General features: G+C 47.4%; 1 protein-coding gene across 1 annotated transcript in view; it reads right to left on the bottom strand.

Moving 5' to 3' along the window:
- The window catches only part of Mcm3ap (minichromosome maintenance complex component 3 associated protein), a 48607-nt gene that overhangs the window by 16577 nt on the left and 16893 nt on the right, over positions 1–15137 (bottom strand). The window contains exons 11-19 of the mRNA XM_013032927.1: positions 14148–14389; positions 13649–13851; positions 12973–13073; positions 9223–9354; positions 8809–8922; positions 6120–6272; positions 2850–3047; positions 985–1053; positions 776–910 (exon numbers count right to left, since the gene is read on the bottom strand). Of these exons, the coding sequence (XP_012888381.1) occupies positions 776–910; positions 985–1053; positions 2850–3047; positions 6120–6272; positions 8809–8922; positions 9223–9354; positions 12973–13073; positions 13649–13851; positions 14148–14389 (1347 nt within the window). The remainder of the gene's footprint in view (positions 1–775; positions 911–984; positions 1054–2849; positions 3048–6119; positions 6273–8808; positions 8923–9222; positions 9355–12972; positions 13074–13648; positions 13852–14147; positions 14390–15137) is intronic.

Consider the following 15137-nt stretch of genomic DNA (forward strand, 5'->3'; position numbering starts at 1 on the left):
CTCTCTCTCTCTCTCTCTCTCTCTCTCTCTCTCTCTCTCTCTCTCCAGGCACCAGTGGCTCACACCTGTCATCCAAGCTACTAAAGAGGCTGAGATCTGAGGATGGTGGTTCAAAGCCAGTCTAGGCAGTAATGTCCATGAGACTCTCATCTCCAATTAACCACCAGAAAACTGAAGGGGTGCTGTGGCTCAAAGTGGCAGAATGCTCACCTTGAGCACGGACAGCACCGAGAAAATTTTTGTTAGCACTAAAAGTTTTTTCTAAAGTAAAATGGAACTACACAGAATAAAAACTATAAACTACCTAAGAGTAAAAAATGAAGTAGAGGAGTTGGCTTGGTTGGTAGAGTGCTAGGAAATCAGCAAAAGTGTCAGGTACTAAGTTCAAGTTCTGGTCTCCAACCAAAAAAAAGAAGTAGATTCTAATCAGAATGCCTTAGCATGGCTTAAATAACAACTTACATGCTCCAAACTAGGATTACTGCTGAGTGTATGGAATAACAGTGAAAGTGGATTGAAGTGTCAACCTCAGGGCTGGGGGTGATTCAGTGGTAGTGCCCTTGCCCAGAATGCCCAAGGCTATCATCATATCAGTTCAATACCTAGCACTGCAAGAAAACAAAAGGCCCTTTCTAAAGAGCCAACCTCACAGCATGCACAAAACAGACCGCACGTTTAAGGACAAGTAGAATACCCACACCAAGGCCCAGCCATGGCTCAGCCTGCCCCAGACCCTTGAAGAAGTGTTTACACTCAGAGAGAAGTCCTCCTTTACCTGCCAGGACTCCCTGGAGACTGCTCTTCTCCATCAGGTAACACTAGCACTAGTTTCCAGAACACTTGCTCCTGGGTCACAGGGAGGTGCTCAGCCAGGAAGGACGGCAGGTCCAGAGGCGCCCAGGCTGCATTACTGGAAAGAAGATGCAGGGTAAGCCAGTGTGCACGTGCCCAGGCAGAAGCAGCGCATGGGCAGGGCTAACAGACCTACGCAGCTGCTGGTGGAAGTGCTGAACCTTCATCTGGTGAGCTGTCTCATTTCTGAGCCGTCTCAACCTACAAAGAAAGGGGAAGACATCAAGTCCACAGGCAGAGCTGAAAGGTACCTATTGACGTTTCTGAGGGAAAGGTACTTGGCTAGTACCCCTGATGGAGAAAAGGAGAAAACATCTTCTGATAAAGAAACAAGATTGATGGGAAAGCCAAGTGCTATTCTAGCTATTTAGAAGGCCAACCCAGACAGACAAATCTGGGAGACTTATCTCCAATTAATCAGAAGAAAGCTAGAAGTAGAGGGGAGGTGGCTCTAGTGGTAGAGTGTCAGCCTCAAGTAAAAAGGACAAGTAAGAGCATGAGGCCCTGAATTCAAGCCCCAGTTCCAGCACAAAAATAAGTAGACTGAAGAACACCTTTGTTCCACAAATGTCTATGAACACAAAAATATCACTCCTACTGAGTGCTGGCCACGGGAGATCCAACAATACAGATTAATGCCCTACCCTTCTCAAATATACTCTCATAGAAAGTCTCCATTCTGACAGGCCTGGCTTGCAGGACTTATCAGTGCTGAGGGAACCTACAGCAGGGAAGGCAGGAGTCATAGGTTCTCATTATACTGGTCACGTAGTGCTTTCCACCAGCCCTGGCATGTTTGGGAAGAGCCATGGGTTGAGTTGGGTGCATGGCATGAAGACCTAGGGAGTAACATGGGGACGTTAACAGCCAAGGCACCCATGGGAGTAACATGGGGACATTAACAGCCAAAGCACCCATGGATGTCTGAAGACCTCTGCTGTGGGCAGATACTGGACAAACACTGGCAAGATCTGGTCATGCCTTTCCCACCAGGCACAGCCTGAGGCTGTAGCTACAGGTCTGATAGGAGGTAAACCCAGTTTAGGATGTGACAGGTATCTTTCTAGCAAGGAAGGGAACACCAAGGATTAGGTTCAGGGGCTGTGCTCCAAATGGATAGAGTCTCAAAGTCTCAAACACTGGGAGAAGTCTAGCTGCTGATGAACCAGAGGACAGAACTGGAAGACAGAAAGCGAGGTCGCCAGGGATGGGAAGAAGGAAGAACAGGAGGTAGAGGGTGGGCTGAGGAAGCTGGGGGTAGGGGACGTGAATGGCAGAAGAAACTGAGCAGGAGGGGGAGGAGCGCAGAGAAAGCACGCCAACCATGGGGCTCACAGAAGGCCCTCCAAGAGCTAGACTGTCACCCATTTAGAGATGCAGGAACAGCCAAGAGTCAGAGGAAACCTGTACTCAGGGAGATGATGCTCAGAGAGAACGTTCTATGTTGGCCCTAGCATGGCATGCCTGGCGGGGACCTTTATGCTGCCTGCCCACGGAGGGACAAGGTGGCACAGAGGGAAGGACCCCGACACCGGGCCTGATGAGAAAGGCCAAGCTCCCTAGTCACCACTAGACGGCCAAACATGCTCGGGGAGAATCGCAGGAGCATAGAGGACCTCATGGATAGAAACCTTGGTGGATGAACTACCAGCACCTGAGACAGGGCAGGAGTGAAGCGTTACAGAAGCAGACTGTCTGGAAGCAGGGAGTCAGAATGGACTTCCAGCCTCCCTCACGAGGATAGCGCAGTGTATACTTAACCTGGGAAGACTGGGAGGAGAACAGGTAATTCTGAGTCAGTCTGCCACCAGACTTTCAAAATGGAAGTGGTATGAAATCAGATCCCCTTTTCCCAAAGGTGAGGCAAGTCATATCCCTGCCACTGTAGGAATGACAGCGTGTCCTCACTTCCTGATTCCATCATCCCCACCCACAGCGACACGCCTTAGCCCAGCCCCTGAAGCTGAGGCTCTGAGGAGGCATGGCTGGGCACCGACCTGGTACAGGAGATGCCCACTCTTCCTGCATGACCCAGATCCAGCAGGCCCTTGGCCAGGTTCTGTCCCGCAATAGGGCGCTCTGCACTGGGCGCCAGAGCCTGCAAGGGGTCGTTCACATCCACACAGCAGGGTGCCGCAGGAAAGGCCCGCATCTGGCGCCTGAGTTTCTTCCGTGCAGCAACGGCTTCCCTCCACCTAGAAGACACAACAAATTGTCACTGGGCATATTTAAGGTTAAAAATAAAACAAACATAGTCAGTGTCTCTGGCCTAGTTACTCAGGAGTCTGAGATCTGAGGTTTGAAGTCTGAATCCAGCCTGGGCAAGGAAGTCCAGAAGACTCCTTATTTACAATTAACCACCAGAAAGCTAACAGTAGAGCTGTGGCTCAAGTGTGGCTCGGGGACAGCACCCAGTCCCTGAGTTCAAGGTTTAGCACCTGTGTGCATGCACACATGTACACACACAATACAAACACAACTCAATACCATAACTGAGAAGATATATTTTTTGACAATCTGTTTAGCTCTTTTCCAGTACTGAGAAACAAATCAAAATTCAATGTAAGCATGATAGCAAACAAGAATGAATTTAAGAGCTAACACTGAGTGGCCTCTGAATGCTGACTTGGCAACAGATCCAGGAATGGCGTGACCCACACACATCAGCGGGGAGCCCTCCATCCCAATGGCATTTCCTTGTCTAAACACGTCAGGCTTGGGCCTGAGAGGTCACAGCAGCACTGCCTAGTGAGGGCACCACACGTCGTCTACGGGGTGCATTCACAATGGAGAGCCTGATGTGCTACAGTGCTCAGGCCTAACTACACCTTCCACCAGGTGGAGTAAGGAATGGCTTAAACACACAGGGTAGATCCTTTGCTGACAATCTCACAAACAGAGAACAAGAAGTTTCTGGAAGGGTTTAAAAGCAGCTGTTTCTGAGGAATAGACAAGGCCTGATCTGAAAGGGAGACTCACCTCCTTCATTGTATACCCTTTGATAATACTGCTACTGTCAAGGACATTATCACTTATGTAAACTTCTTCTATGAAATGAACCCCCCACAAAACAGACATAAAAAATAAATCAGAATAATTCAATAATAAACAATCATGTACTTTCACCCTTCTGAGATATGATTGTTAACTCTTGCTCCTAAGGTCACTCCTATGCTCTTTATGTTTATTATTTTCCTTCTTTCCTTTAAAGTATATTACTATATGTAAATCTGAGACAGCTGGGTGCCAGTGGCTCACACCTGTAATCCTAGCTACTCAGGAGGGTGAAATCTGGAGACCTTGGTTCAAAGCCAGCCTGGGCAGAAAGGCCATGAAACTCTTATCTCCAATAAAACACCAGAAAACCAGAAGTGGTTCTGTGGCTCAAGTGGTAGAGCGCTCGCCTTGAGCTGAAGAGCTGAGGGACATTGCTCAGGCCCAGAGTTCAAGCCCCATAACCAACAACAGCAACAAAATATGACAAAACTATTTAGTTTGAATATACATTTTACACACACACACACAATGTATATTTACATATACCTATAAATTGCATTTTTTCCCATTATGGACAGACCTCAGACACGATAGTTCAACTTAAACAGCTTTTCAGTTTCATGATAGTGTCAAAGTGATACAAATCCACTAAGAATGGAACTTCAAATTTTGACTTCATAGAGTAGGGATATATTGTACAATAATCTTTTAAGTTTCAAAAAGATTGTTAGGTTTCAGTGGCTCATGCCTGTGATCCTAGCTTTTACTTAGAAGGCTGAGATCTGAGGATTGCAGTTTGAAGCCAGCCTGGACAAGAAGCCTGTGAGACTCCTATCTCCAACTAACCATCAGTAAACCAGAAGTAAAGCTTTGTCCAAAATGGTACAGTACTAGTTTTGAGCACAAAAGTTCAGAGGCAGTGCCCAGGCCCTGAATTCAAGCCCCATGTTCAACAACAACAACAACAAAAATTATATATATATATATATACTGAGAGACTTTATTAAACAGCAATCTGCAATTCCTAGTCAGCATGAAATCACAATGGTAAACAACCAATCCTCTACAATACTCTATGTTGGATAGGTTAGATGAATTTAGTAGATTTTCAACTTAAAATATCTGTAAGTTACAACATGTTTATTAAAAAGCAGCCCCCATTCTAAGTCAAAGAACACCTCTATTTATATTGTTGAAATTCATCTATGTTGATGCATGAAGCCATGATGTGTTTTATTTTGTGCTGGTACTAGGGCTTGAACTCTTGCTCAGCTTTTTCACTCATGTCAGGTGATCTACCATGAGCCATGCTTACACTTCCATCTTTTATACTCATTAACTGGAAATAAAGAGTTTTACTAGCTGGGCACTGGTGGCTCACACCTGTAATCCTAACTACTCAGGAGGCTGAGATCTGAGGATTGCAGTTCAAAGCCAGCCCAGGAAGGAAAGTCCATGACTTTTTGGTTTTGTTTTTTTTTTGTCGGTTGTGGGGCTTGAACTCTAGGCCTGGGCACTGTTCTTGAGCTCTTCAGCTCAAGGCTACAGCTCTACCACCTGAGCTACAGTGCCACTTCTGGTTTTCTGAATGGTTTATTGGAGATAGGAGTCTCACAGACTTTCCTGCCAGGGCTGGCTTTAAACCACGATCCTCAGATCTCAGCCTCCGGAATAGCTAGGATTATAGGTGTGAGCCATCAGCGCCCAGCTTTCCATGACATTCTTATATCCAATTAATCACCTGAAAACCAGAAGTGGTATTGTGGCTCAAATGGTAGAGCGCTTGCCTTGACTGAAGAGCTGAGGGACAGCATTCAGGCCCAGAGTTCAAGTCCCACGACTGACCAAAAAAAAAAAAGTTTTACTGATTTATCTGCCCAGCCTGGCTCCAAACTGCAATTCCCAATTCTCAGGATTCTAAACAGTCAGTCACTAGCATACCAGAGGCCAGCTGCCTCACTGACAAACATCTTCCTGTCTAGTGCATCTGATAACAGCACTATAAATATTCATTAAAATGCAGAAGAGCCAGTCCTTCTCAATCAAGTTCCTTGCTTATTCCCTGCATGTGACTGCTGAGGAACACATGATATATGTTCTCTGAAATTAGCATGGAATCCACTAAAGTTATCTGCTGCTATAAAATGTTGGGGTATCCTTTTATCATTGACTAAAGGAACTGATGGCTGATGCATATTAAACTTGGTGAAAGACTTACCTATCTGTAGGAACTATGTGTAGGTTTCTATCTGTAGGAATGCAAGACTCACCTCTGTAGATACTTGCAAAAGCACTGAAGTTCCTGGAGTGTCTCCTTAGCAATCTGGAAAATTACTTCAGCAAGAAACAAGTCCACCAGGTGGGCACAGACATCTTCACAGCACCGCACCATTCGGACTCTCTTATCTGTCTCCATTGCAACCCTGGGAAAACGGGCAAGCAGTATGAGAGATGCTGCTCCAGCAACCGGACATAAAGGGCCTGCTCTCAAAGTGCCTGAGTCTTGGATTAAGGGTGCAGCTTGGTGGAAGAGTTCCTGAACAGTATGTGCAACTCACTGAATTTGATCCCCAGGGGAAAAAAACGTCTATGTCCTTAATATGGAAATACATTACATTTCCACTGCGAGAGAAACTTTAGTACGATTTTTAACTTAAAAGTAAAGACAGCGAAGTGGTACAATTGCTCAAGTGGTAGAGCGCTAGCCTTGAGCTGAAGAGCTGAGGGACAGCGCCCCACAACAACAACAACAACAGTAAAGACACCTAGAAAGAAATGGAGAAAAAGGACAAAAGTGGTATAGAACATCAGTTAACAGTCATCAGAAATTAAGTATTTCACCCGACCACACTCCGAGGAGCATGCCTACAGCCCCAGAGCTCAGGAGACTATGGCAAGAGGATCACTTGAACCCAGGAATTAGAGGTCAGATTAGGCAACAGGAACAGGGTATGACTCCCTTCCAAAGAAAGAAGAGAGGAGATGGGGCTGGGAAGGTGGCTCAGTGGTAGAGCGCTTGCCTTGCATGCATGAGGCCCTGGGTTCGATTCCTCAGCACCACATAAGCAAAAAGAAAAAAAAAACCGGAAGTGGCGCTGTGGCTCAAGTGATAGAGTGCTAGCCTTGAGCTGAAGAGCTGAGGGATAGCGCCCAGACACAGAGTTCAGGCTCCATGACCGGACCCAAAAAAAAGAAAAAAAAAGGAGAGAGAAGAGAAACCTTTATCCTAATACATAGTTGGAATCTTAAGCTTTTAAATGAATATTGAGACAACTGAAAAAGTTCATTAGAATTATCTGGCATTTATAATTAGAATGGCTCAAATAAAGATGGATGCCTGTGGCTAAGGATATCAACAAGAAAACACAAAGAACACGACCAAATTTTTAATCAGAAAATCTAAGTAGCTTAAATGGACGAGATAAATGTCTGTCCACCTCCTCAGGTGCTAGAAACACGTACTGAGCCATGCTTCAGTCTTTCCTTGATGGAGGCAAGCCCTGGGCTTTGCCTGACTCCTAACCTTCCGGGGATTAAGAAGAGACATATTGCTATCATTTCTGTGAAATGTCTCATAAAACTAAAGAAATAAGCCAGGCACTGGTGGCTCATGCCTATAATCCTAGCTTCTCAGGAGGCTGAGATCTGAGTATTACAGTTCAAAGCAGGAAAGTCTGGTATCTCCAATTAAACACCAGAAAACTGGAAATGGAGCTGTGGCTCAAGTGGTAGAGCCTGGAGCAAAAAGAGCTCAGTTCCCAGGCACTGAGTTCAAGCCTCAGGACAGACACACACACACAGACAGACAGACACACACACACACACACACACAAATAGCTGCAGATACACTGCTGTGGACAGGCTCCTCGCCTGAACTGAGTGAGATATACACTGGCCCCCACCTTCATGCTATCTCTGGGCAGTTACATACAAGGACCGATTTCCCTTCAGAACTAGGACTTATTATTATTAAGGTTCTTTTTTTGTGTTTTTTGTTGTTTTTTTTTTTGGTCCAGTCGTGAGACCTGAACTCTGGACCTGGGCACTGTCTCTCAGCTCTTCAGCTCAAGGCTAGCGCTCTACCACTTGAGCCACAGCACCACTTCCGTTTTTTTTTTCTTTTTGCTTATGTGGTGCTGAGGAATCGAACCCAGGGCCTCATGCTTGCAAGGCAAGCGCTCTACCACTGAGCTACCTTCCCACCCCATTATTAAGGTTCTTAAGTAAGCCTGTAATCCTAGCTACTCAGGAAGCTGAGATCTGAGGATCATGGTTTAAAGCCAGACTGGGCAGGAAAGTCTGTGAGACTCTTACCCCCAATAAACCACTAGAAAACCGGAAAAAGCGGTAGAGCGCTGGCCTTGAGCTGAAGAGCACAGGAACAGTGCCCAAGGCCAGAGAGTTCAAGCCCCACAACTGACACACACCAGAAAAAAAAAAAGCCTGAAGAAAAGCAAGCACCTGTGATCACTTACAATCCTAGCTAGTCAAGAGGCTAAAACGTGAGGAACTCAGTTTGAAGCCATCCGTGGGCAGACTCATTTCTAACCAATAAAAAACTGGAACTGGAGGGATGGCTCAAGTGGTCAAGTGGTAGTGTTAGCACGGAGGGAAAAGGCTAAGCAAGAGGCTCTGGGTTCCAGTCCCAGTACCAGAGCCAAAAAAACCAAAGGACTAAAACTAAAACTCAACAAACCTTGAGGAATCCCTCTAACATATGAAACAAGTCTGACAACACTGAGAGACAGACCCGCTCTGGGTTCACCACAGAAGGCCACCTTCTGGAGCACAGGAACAGCAGGCTATCACTTGGCTACTCCAAAGGCATGCTCCTTGCCAAACTTAAGTGCAGACTATTCTGAATTGCACCAGCTTGGCCACAGTGCCTTCTACCACCACCCCCCTGCCCCCCAGGCTTTCCCCCCCCCACCCCCCATGAGATACCAGCTCTTGACTCACTTCAACTCCTCGGCACAGACTTCCCACACACACTCTGTCACCATGAGCTCTGTCAGTTCTGCAGCCAGGCCCTGGCTTAGCTGAGTTAATACCAGCTCTCTTTCCTGTTTCAACCTATGGGTATAAAATCCACAAATGTAACGCCTTAATATAAACTATAAAAATGCCTTAGCTGTGCAGATGGAGATGAAGGGTACTGAGTCAGCAGGCCACCATGACCCTAACCCTGACCCTCCCCTGCCTGTGCTACTGGGCTAAGGGGCCCACACTCCACTCCGCTATGGGACCTCCACTCCACTATGGGTACTGAGCAAGCTTGCAGGGATCTCACAGCGGTGCCGGAGACATGGTAGGGTGCTGGGCCAAGACTGTTTCTCTCCTCTCTGTGTCCCGCTGAATGGAGGACACAGTCACCTTTCCTCTTCAGCCCGCCGGTCCTCCTCCTCTCTTCGCTGCCTCTCCTGAGCCACTTCTTCAGCTGCAACATGTCTCAAAATGCCCGCAGTTGTAGCTGTTAACAAATCCTCCATGGCTGCATTAGAAACACTAGACAGACAAAGAAGGAAGAAAGCCATCATACACTATTACCAAGTGAGATTTGTTCCTGGAATGCAAGGAGAGTTTAACGTTTGAAACCAACAAATGTAATACAACCACATTAACAGAGTAAAATGAAAACACGTGCATATAATCATCTCAACTGATTGAGAATGAATGGCTAGCAAAACTCACCCACATTTCAATATAAAAACAATAAAAGGCCATGTATGAAATGCTCATGTTCACATCACATTCAGTGGTAAAACTGAAAGCTTTTTTCAATCAGGAACAAGACAACGATATCCACTTTTCTCAATTGTGTTGAACATATTACTAGAAGTTACAGCCACAACAACTGAGTGAGAAGAAGACCCATCCAAACTACAAAAGAGGAAAGAACTCTTTGGTCTCAGCGGCAGAGGCCAGATGACGAAGAGAACCCCATCCTTTGGGAAGCATTACAGTAAGACAGACGCACAAGATGTGCTGCTGCTGCGGTCCTAAGGCCTACCACCTTCAGAAATCGACGTGTGGCAATGTGGGTACCCTGCAACTGGAGTGCCAAGGCTAAGAGACAAAATACTACCGGACAGGTCAGATGAGGCAGATTCAGGCGTGGATTCCATGAAGGAACAACACCTAAACCCAAGAGCATCCAGTTCATCTTGAAAATTTAAAAGATTAGCCATACAACAAATGTTCTGGGGTTTTTTTTTTGTTTTTTTTTTAAAAAAAGAGGAAATAGCCAGGCATTGGTAGCTCATGCCTGTAATCTTAGCTACTCAGGAAGCTGAGCTCTGGGGCTGGGAAGGTGGCTCAATGGTAGAGTGCCTGCCTCGAATGCATGAGGCCCTGGGTTCGATTCCTCAGCACCACATAAGCAGAAAAAGCCAGAAGTGGCTGGGAAGGTGGCTCAGTGGTAGAGCACTTGCCTTGCATGACTGAGGCCCTGGGTTCGATTACTCAGCACCACATAAGCAAAAAGAAAAAAAGCCAGAAGTGGCGCTGTAGCTCAAGTGGTAGAGCGCTAGCCTTGAGCTGAAGAGCTGAAGGACAGCGCCCAGGCCCAGAGTTCAGGCCCCACGACCAGACCCAAAAAAAAAAAGAAAAGAAAAAGCCAGACGTGGCGCTGTGGCACAAGTGGTAGAGTGCTAGCCTTGGCCTGAAGAGCAGAGGGACGGTGCCCAGGCCCAGAAGTTCACAGAGCCACTTCTGGTTTTCTGGTGGTTAACTGGAGATAAGAGTCTCATGGACTTTCCTGCCTGGTCTGGCTTTGAACTGCAATCCTCAGATCTCAGCCTCCTGAGTAGCTAGGATTACAGGGGTAAGCCACCAGCGCCCAGCATAATTTGTTATTTTACTTCAATTGTAACTATTATTATCTGTACTGTTTGTAACAAGCCAGCCATAATAGAAATATGAATCTTGTGTCAATGAAGTTAAAGAATAAACTGTAACTACAAAATGTGCTGCTTGTAACAGCCAGTCATGTCAGGGTATGAATCTTGTCAACAGTTAGACCCCCTGGAGCAGGAACTTTCCATTGACTTCACCACCCTCTTCTAGCTGTAATGTCTGAACCCATCCCCAGCCCTTTCCCAGCCAGCTACGAGGGAAAAAATGCAAACCTTTGAGAAGAATTATAGACTAGACCCCTCCCTAACGTCTTTGTATTTCCCAAACTGCATTTAGAATGACAGCCTGACTCCTTGACGAGGATGAGGGGCAATTTGAGTTGGGATAGAGACCCAGAAGACGGCCCTGCCTGCTGTGCCTGCCTAGTTCTGGGAAGGGTACTGGCACTGTACCTTTTCGCACAAAAGTAAATGTCCATGCCACACGCCAGTGACTCACACCTGTAATCCTAGCTGCTCAAGAGGCTGAGATCTGAGGATCACAAACTGAAGCAGAAAAGTTTATGAGACTCAGGCCCTAGGCTCTTTCACTCGGGCTAGTGCTCTACCATTTTGAGCCACTGCACCTCTTCCAGTTATCTGGTGGATTAATTGGAGAACCCCAGATCTCAGCCTCCTGGGTAGCTAGAGTTACAGTTGTGAGCCACCAGTGCCCGGCATGTGAGGCTCTTTATCTCCAATAACTACCAAAAAAGCCAGAAGTGGAGCTGTGGCTAAAGTGGTAAAGCAGTAGCCTTGAGTAAAAGAAGCTCAAGATGTGAATTATATCTCAATACAACTTTTTTTAAGTGGGGGGAGGAGGGGGAAAAGTTCAGGGACAGAGGCCAGGCCTTGAGTCCTGAGTTCAAGCCCCAGTATCGGCACCCACGCACACCACACACATACAGACACATACAGATATACACACACAGACACATACAGACACAGAGAGAGAGAGAGAGAGAGACAGAGACAGAGACAGAGATCAAAATGCCTTGGAGAAAATCACCTGTAATACCATTCCTCACAAGAGTACTCAGACAGGAAGATTTGGAGTTCAAAGCCAGCCTGTGCCACATAGTGACATCCTGACTCAAACCAAACAAAATGAAACAGAATAAAAATTTTAAATGTTCAAGGCTGCTATCTTAGCTACATGGAGGCTTAATTCAGGATGATTAAGGTTCTAGACCAATCCAGGCAGAGAAGTTTGCAAGACCCCCCCTACTGCCCAACCCATAGGTAGATGCACTGATGCACACTTTTCCAAGTTACACTGAGAGCTGAGGTTAGGAAGATCAAAATTCCAAGCCAGGCCTAGCAGAAAAGGCCAGGAGACTCTACGGAGGGAAGCTCAACGCTGTGGTCTACACCTCTGAACCCAGCAACAGCACATGGTCTCAAGTAGGCAGACCACATTCACGACCAGGTAACAAGTGCGACCCTATCACAAATAACATGAAGGAACACATCACTGAGGAATGATTAAAGTGGTAGAGCACTCAACTAGCAAACATGACACTGAGTTCAAACCCCAGTACTATAAGAAAATTAAAAAGTGCTTGGCACCAATGGCTCACACCTGTAACCCTCCCTGATCAGGAAGTTAATCTCTAGAGCATCGTCATTCAATGCCAGTCAAAGCAGAAATGCCTATGAGAGTCCATCTCCAAAATAACCAGCAAAAAGCTGGGCTGGAGGCATGATCTAGTAGTAGAACACAGCAATTATGAGGCCCCCAAGTTCTAGCTCTGGTATTGACCAAAGAAAAGGATTTGTAATTTATAAATCTTATTAAAAAGAATGCTGCTTTTTAATTATTTTTTTTTAATTTTGGTGCTGGTCGTATTGCTTAAATTTAAGGCTTAGGTGCCATCTCTGAGCTTTTTTTGCTCAAGGCTTCTACTCTATCACTTGAGCTACAGCTCCTGCTTTCCGGTGGTTAAAGAGTTCCACAGACCTTCCTTGTCTGGAGGCTTTGAATTGCAATCCTCAGATGTCAGCCTCCTGAGCAGCTAGGATTACAGTCATGAGCCAGCAATGCCCAGCATGAATGGAAATGTTTGCAAATGAAAATTACATGCTAATGTAATGTAATGTAATGGGTTAGAAATAAACATGCCCACACAGGAATAGAGCTGGTAGTTAGCTCACGAGGAGGTGCACACACTGTGGGTCTAGGGACAGAGGCATCACCAGAGGCAAGGCAGGTGCCTCCACCGAGACCTACCCCAGAGCTGCAGTTGCGTAGGCCGCCCCCGCGGCACCAACTTCCTCGCAGTCATTCTGAAGAGCCTCCTGGATGAGCTCATCCACTACCTCTGCCAGGTCCTACGGAAAGACCAGCAAAGAGAGCAGTTGCATCAGCGCTCTGCCCAAGACCCAGGTCTTAGAAGGGACCTCTTATGCACAAGCGACCAAGTCCTCCTGACGAGGTGTGCGGTCCTGCACAACATGTAGGCCCTGCCACCCTGCTCCAAGAAAGTCTCCTCTGAGCAGTGGCAAGGGCCTTCTCCTTTCTGGATGGACAGCCAGCAGGACGGCCTCAACACCACCTATCCATTTTCTCCATTCTGTGGCCACTCTATATGCTCTTCCACACAACTCCCCAATCCCAAGAAGGTCAGTGCTCAGAGCCGGAGGGCAGGGTGACACCGCTGCGTTCTCCACCTGATCTGGGCCCCCACAGGTCCAGCCGTCCACTCTTGAAGGAGCAGGAGCTCACATCAGTCACAACAGACAAGCCAGGGCCCGCAAAGTTCCACAGAAGCACTCATCCCCATACCTACATTCTGCCTGACTCCTTTCCTGAGACCAAGCAACACAGTGGCCGCACAATGAGCAATGGTAACCATGGACACACACACAATGGACTTCTCAGAACCCTGATCTAGAAGATTCCTTACCGCATCAGAATACATGGGTGTGGGCTTTGGAGGCATTAGCTCGGGCTGTGTGGAGGGCTGGAAGAGGCTGGCTGCCAGGGCTGCAGTCGGTGATGGGGCGTGAGGCAGAGAGGCAAGGCAATGTACGGGGCCAGGAGGAGGCTGTGTGAGGAGCCCAGGGAGCGGCACGGTCAGCTCTGCCTCACAGTCCTCTCCTCTGCCACCTGGAAAGACAGGAGCAGACGTCGCTGCAGATGCCGGCAGGGCAATGGGCTCTGCCACCTCCACACAGGCTTATCAGCCCTCAGGGCTGGCTCACCGTCGGAGATCACCAGGGAACCCTCAGAGAACGACCTGGGACACCCTGTGCTTCACACGGTCACATCAGCAAGCCCAGAGAAGGGGCTTAGAAGTCTCAAGTCCAAAGTGAGAAACACCAACTACCAAGTTAACAGTCGTGTCTCTAGGTCCCAAAGGAAGACAGATGTCCTTCAGGAAATTTCAGTACAGCTTCACTCACCTACGACATCCACACAGGCTCTCTGAGGACTGACAGGCAGCTCGGCGGCCAGGCTCTCTCCAACGTACTTGTTCTGGGAGTTGAAGCTGCACACAGGGATGTGACGAGGGACTGGGGGCAGCGGCCCTCCGTTTACCACTTCCCCAACAGACACCATCAGCTTCTTGGCAATAAATACCGACTTCCGGGCCTTGAATAATCCCTCTGGCTCCAGGAATGCAGACCGATTCAGCTCGACACAGCTACCCAGACCACAAAGAGCCCACAAAGAGGTATCAGCTGGGGAGCCCAACCACAGCCCAACCACAACGCCAGAACCCTTGGTGAAAGCACAAACCAGACAGGAGGGAAGGCAAGGCCTTGGTACCCACTGCTGCCAGTGCTGTGAAACCACCGAAGGTCAATATCTGAAGCCCAAGACACTGAACAGCCACACATGGAATGACTGACACCAATGCTGCCCTGAGACTGCAGAAGAGGGCAGAGGAGGAAAAGAGGAGAGGAATCTCCACCCAGGATACTGAGCATAGTATTTCCACCTGCTGGAATAAGGGTTATGAATTTCATCATGTTCTACAAAGCAGAGGACACCCTGGCCAGGCCTGCTGGCAACTCTTCTACCACTAGAGGTGGGCAGTGACTGCACATTGACCAGCAAAAACCATCTTCAAGGGATAGGCAGGAAAATCCTAACCTTTATTTTACATTCTCTGATAATTTAAGAAAAGCATTAATTTTGGAAGCAGAAGAACTTGTTCTGGGGAAGTTCAGCAGTGTCTCCTGCCTGCAATCCTAGGTACCCGAGAAGCTGAGAACAAGAAGACTGTGCTTAGTATAGGCCAGCCCAGGCAGTAAGGTTTGTGAGACCCTATGTCAACCAATCACTGAGTACAATGGCATATGCATGTTATCTCTGTTACATGCTGAGATCAAGAAGACCATGGTTGCCGGGCGCTGGTGGCTCACGCCTGTAATCCTAGCTACTCAGGA

The sequence above is a fragment of the Dipodomys ordii genome, unplaced genomic scaffold (genome assembly GCF_000151885.1).
Source record: "Dipodomys ordii isolate 6190 unplaced genomic scaffold, Dord_2.0 Scaffold159, whole genome shotgun sequence".
Classification (NCBI taxonomy): domain Eukaryota; kingdom Metazoa; phylum Chordata; class Mammalia; order Rodentia; family Heteromyidae; genus Dipodomys; species Dipodomys ordii.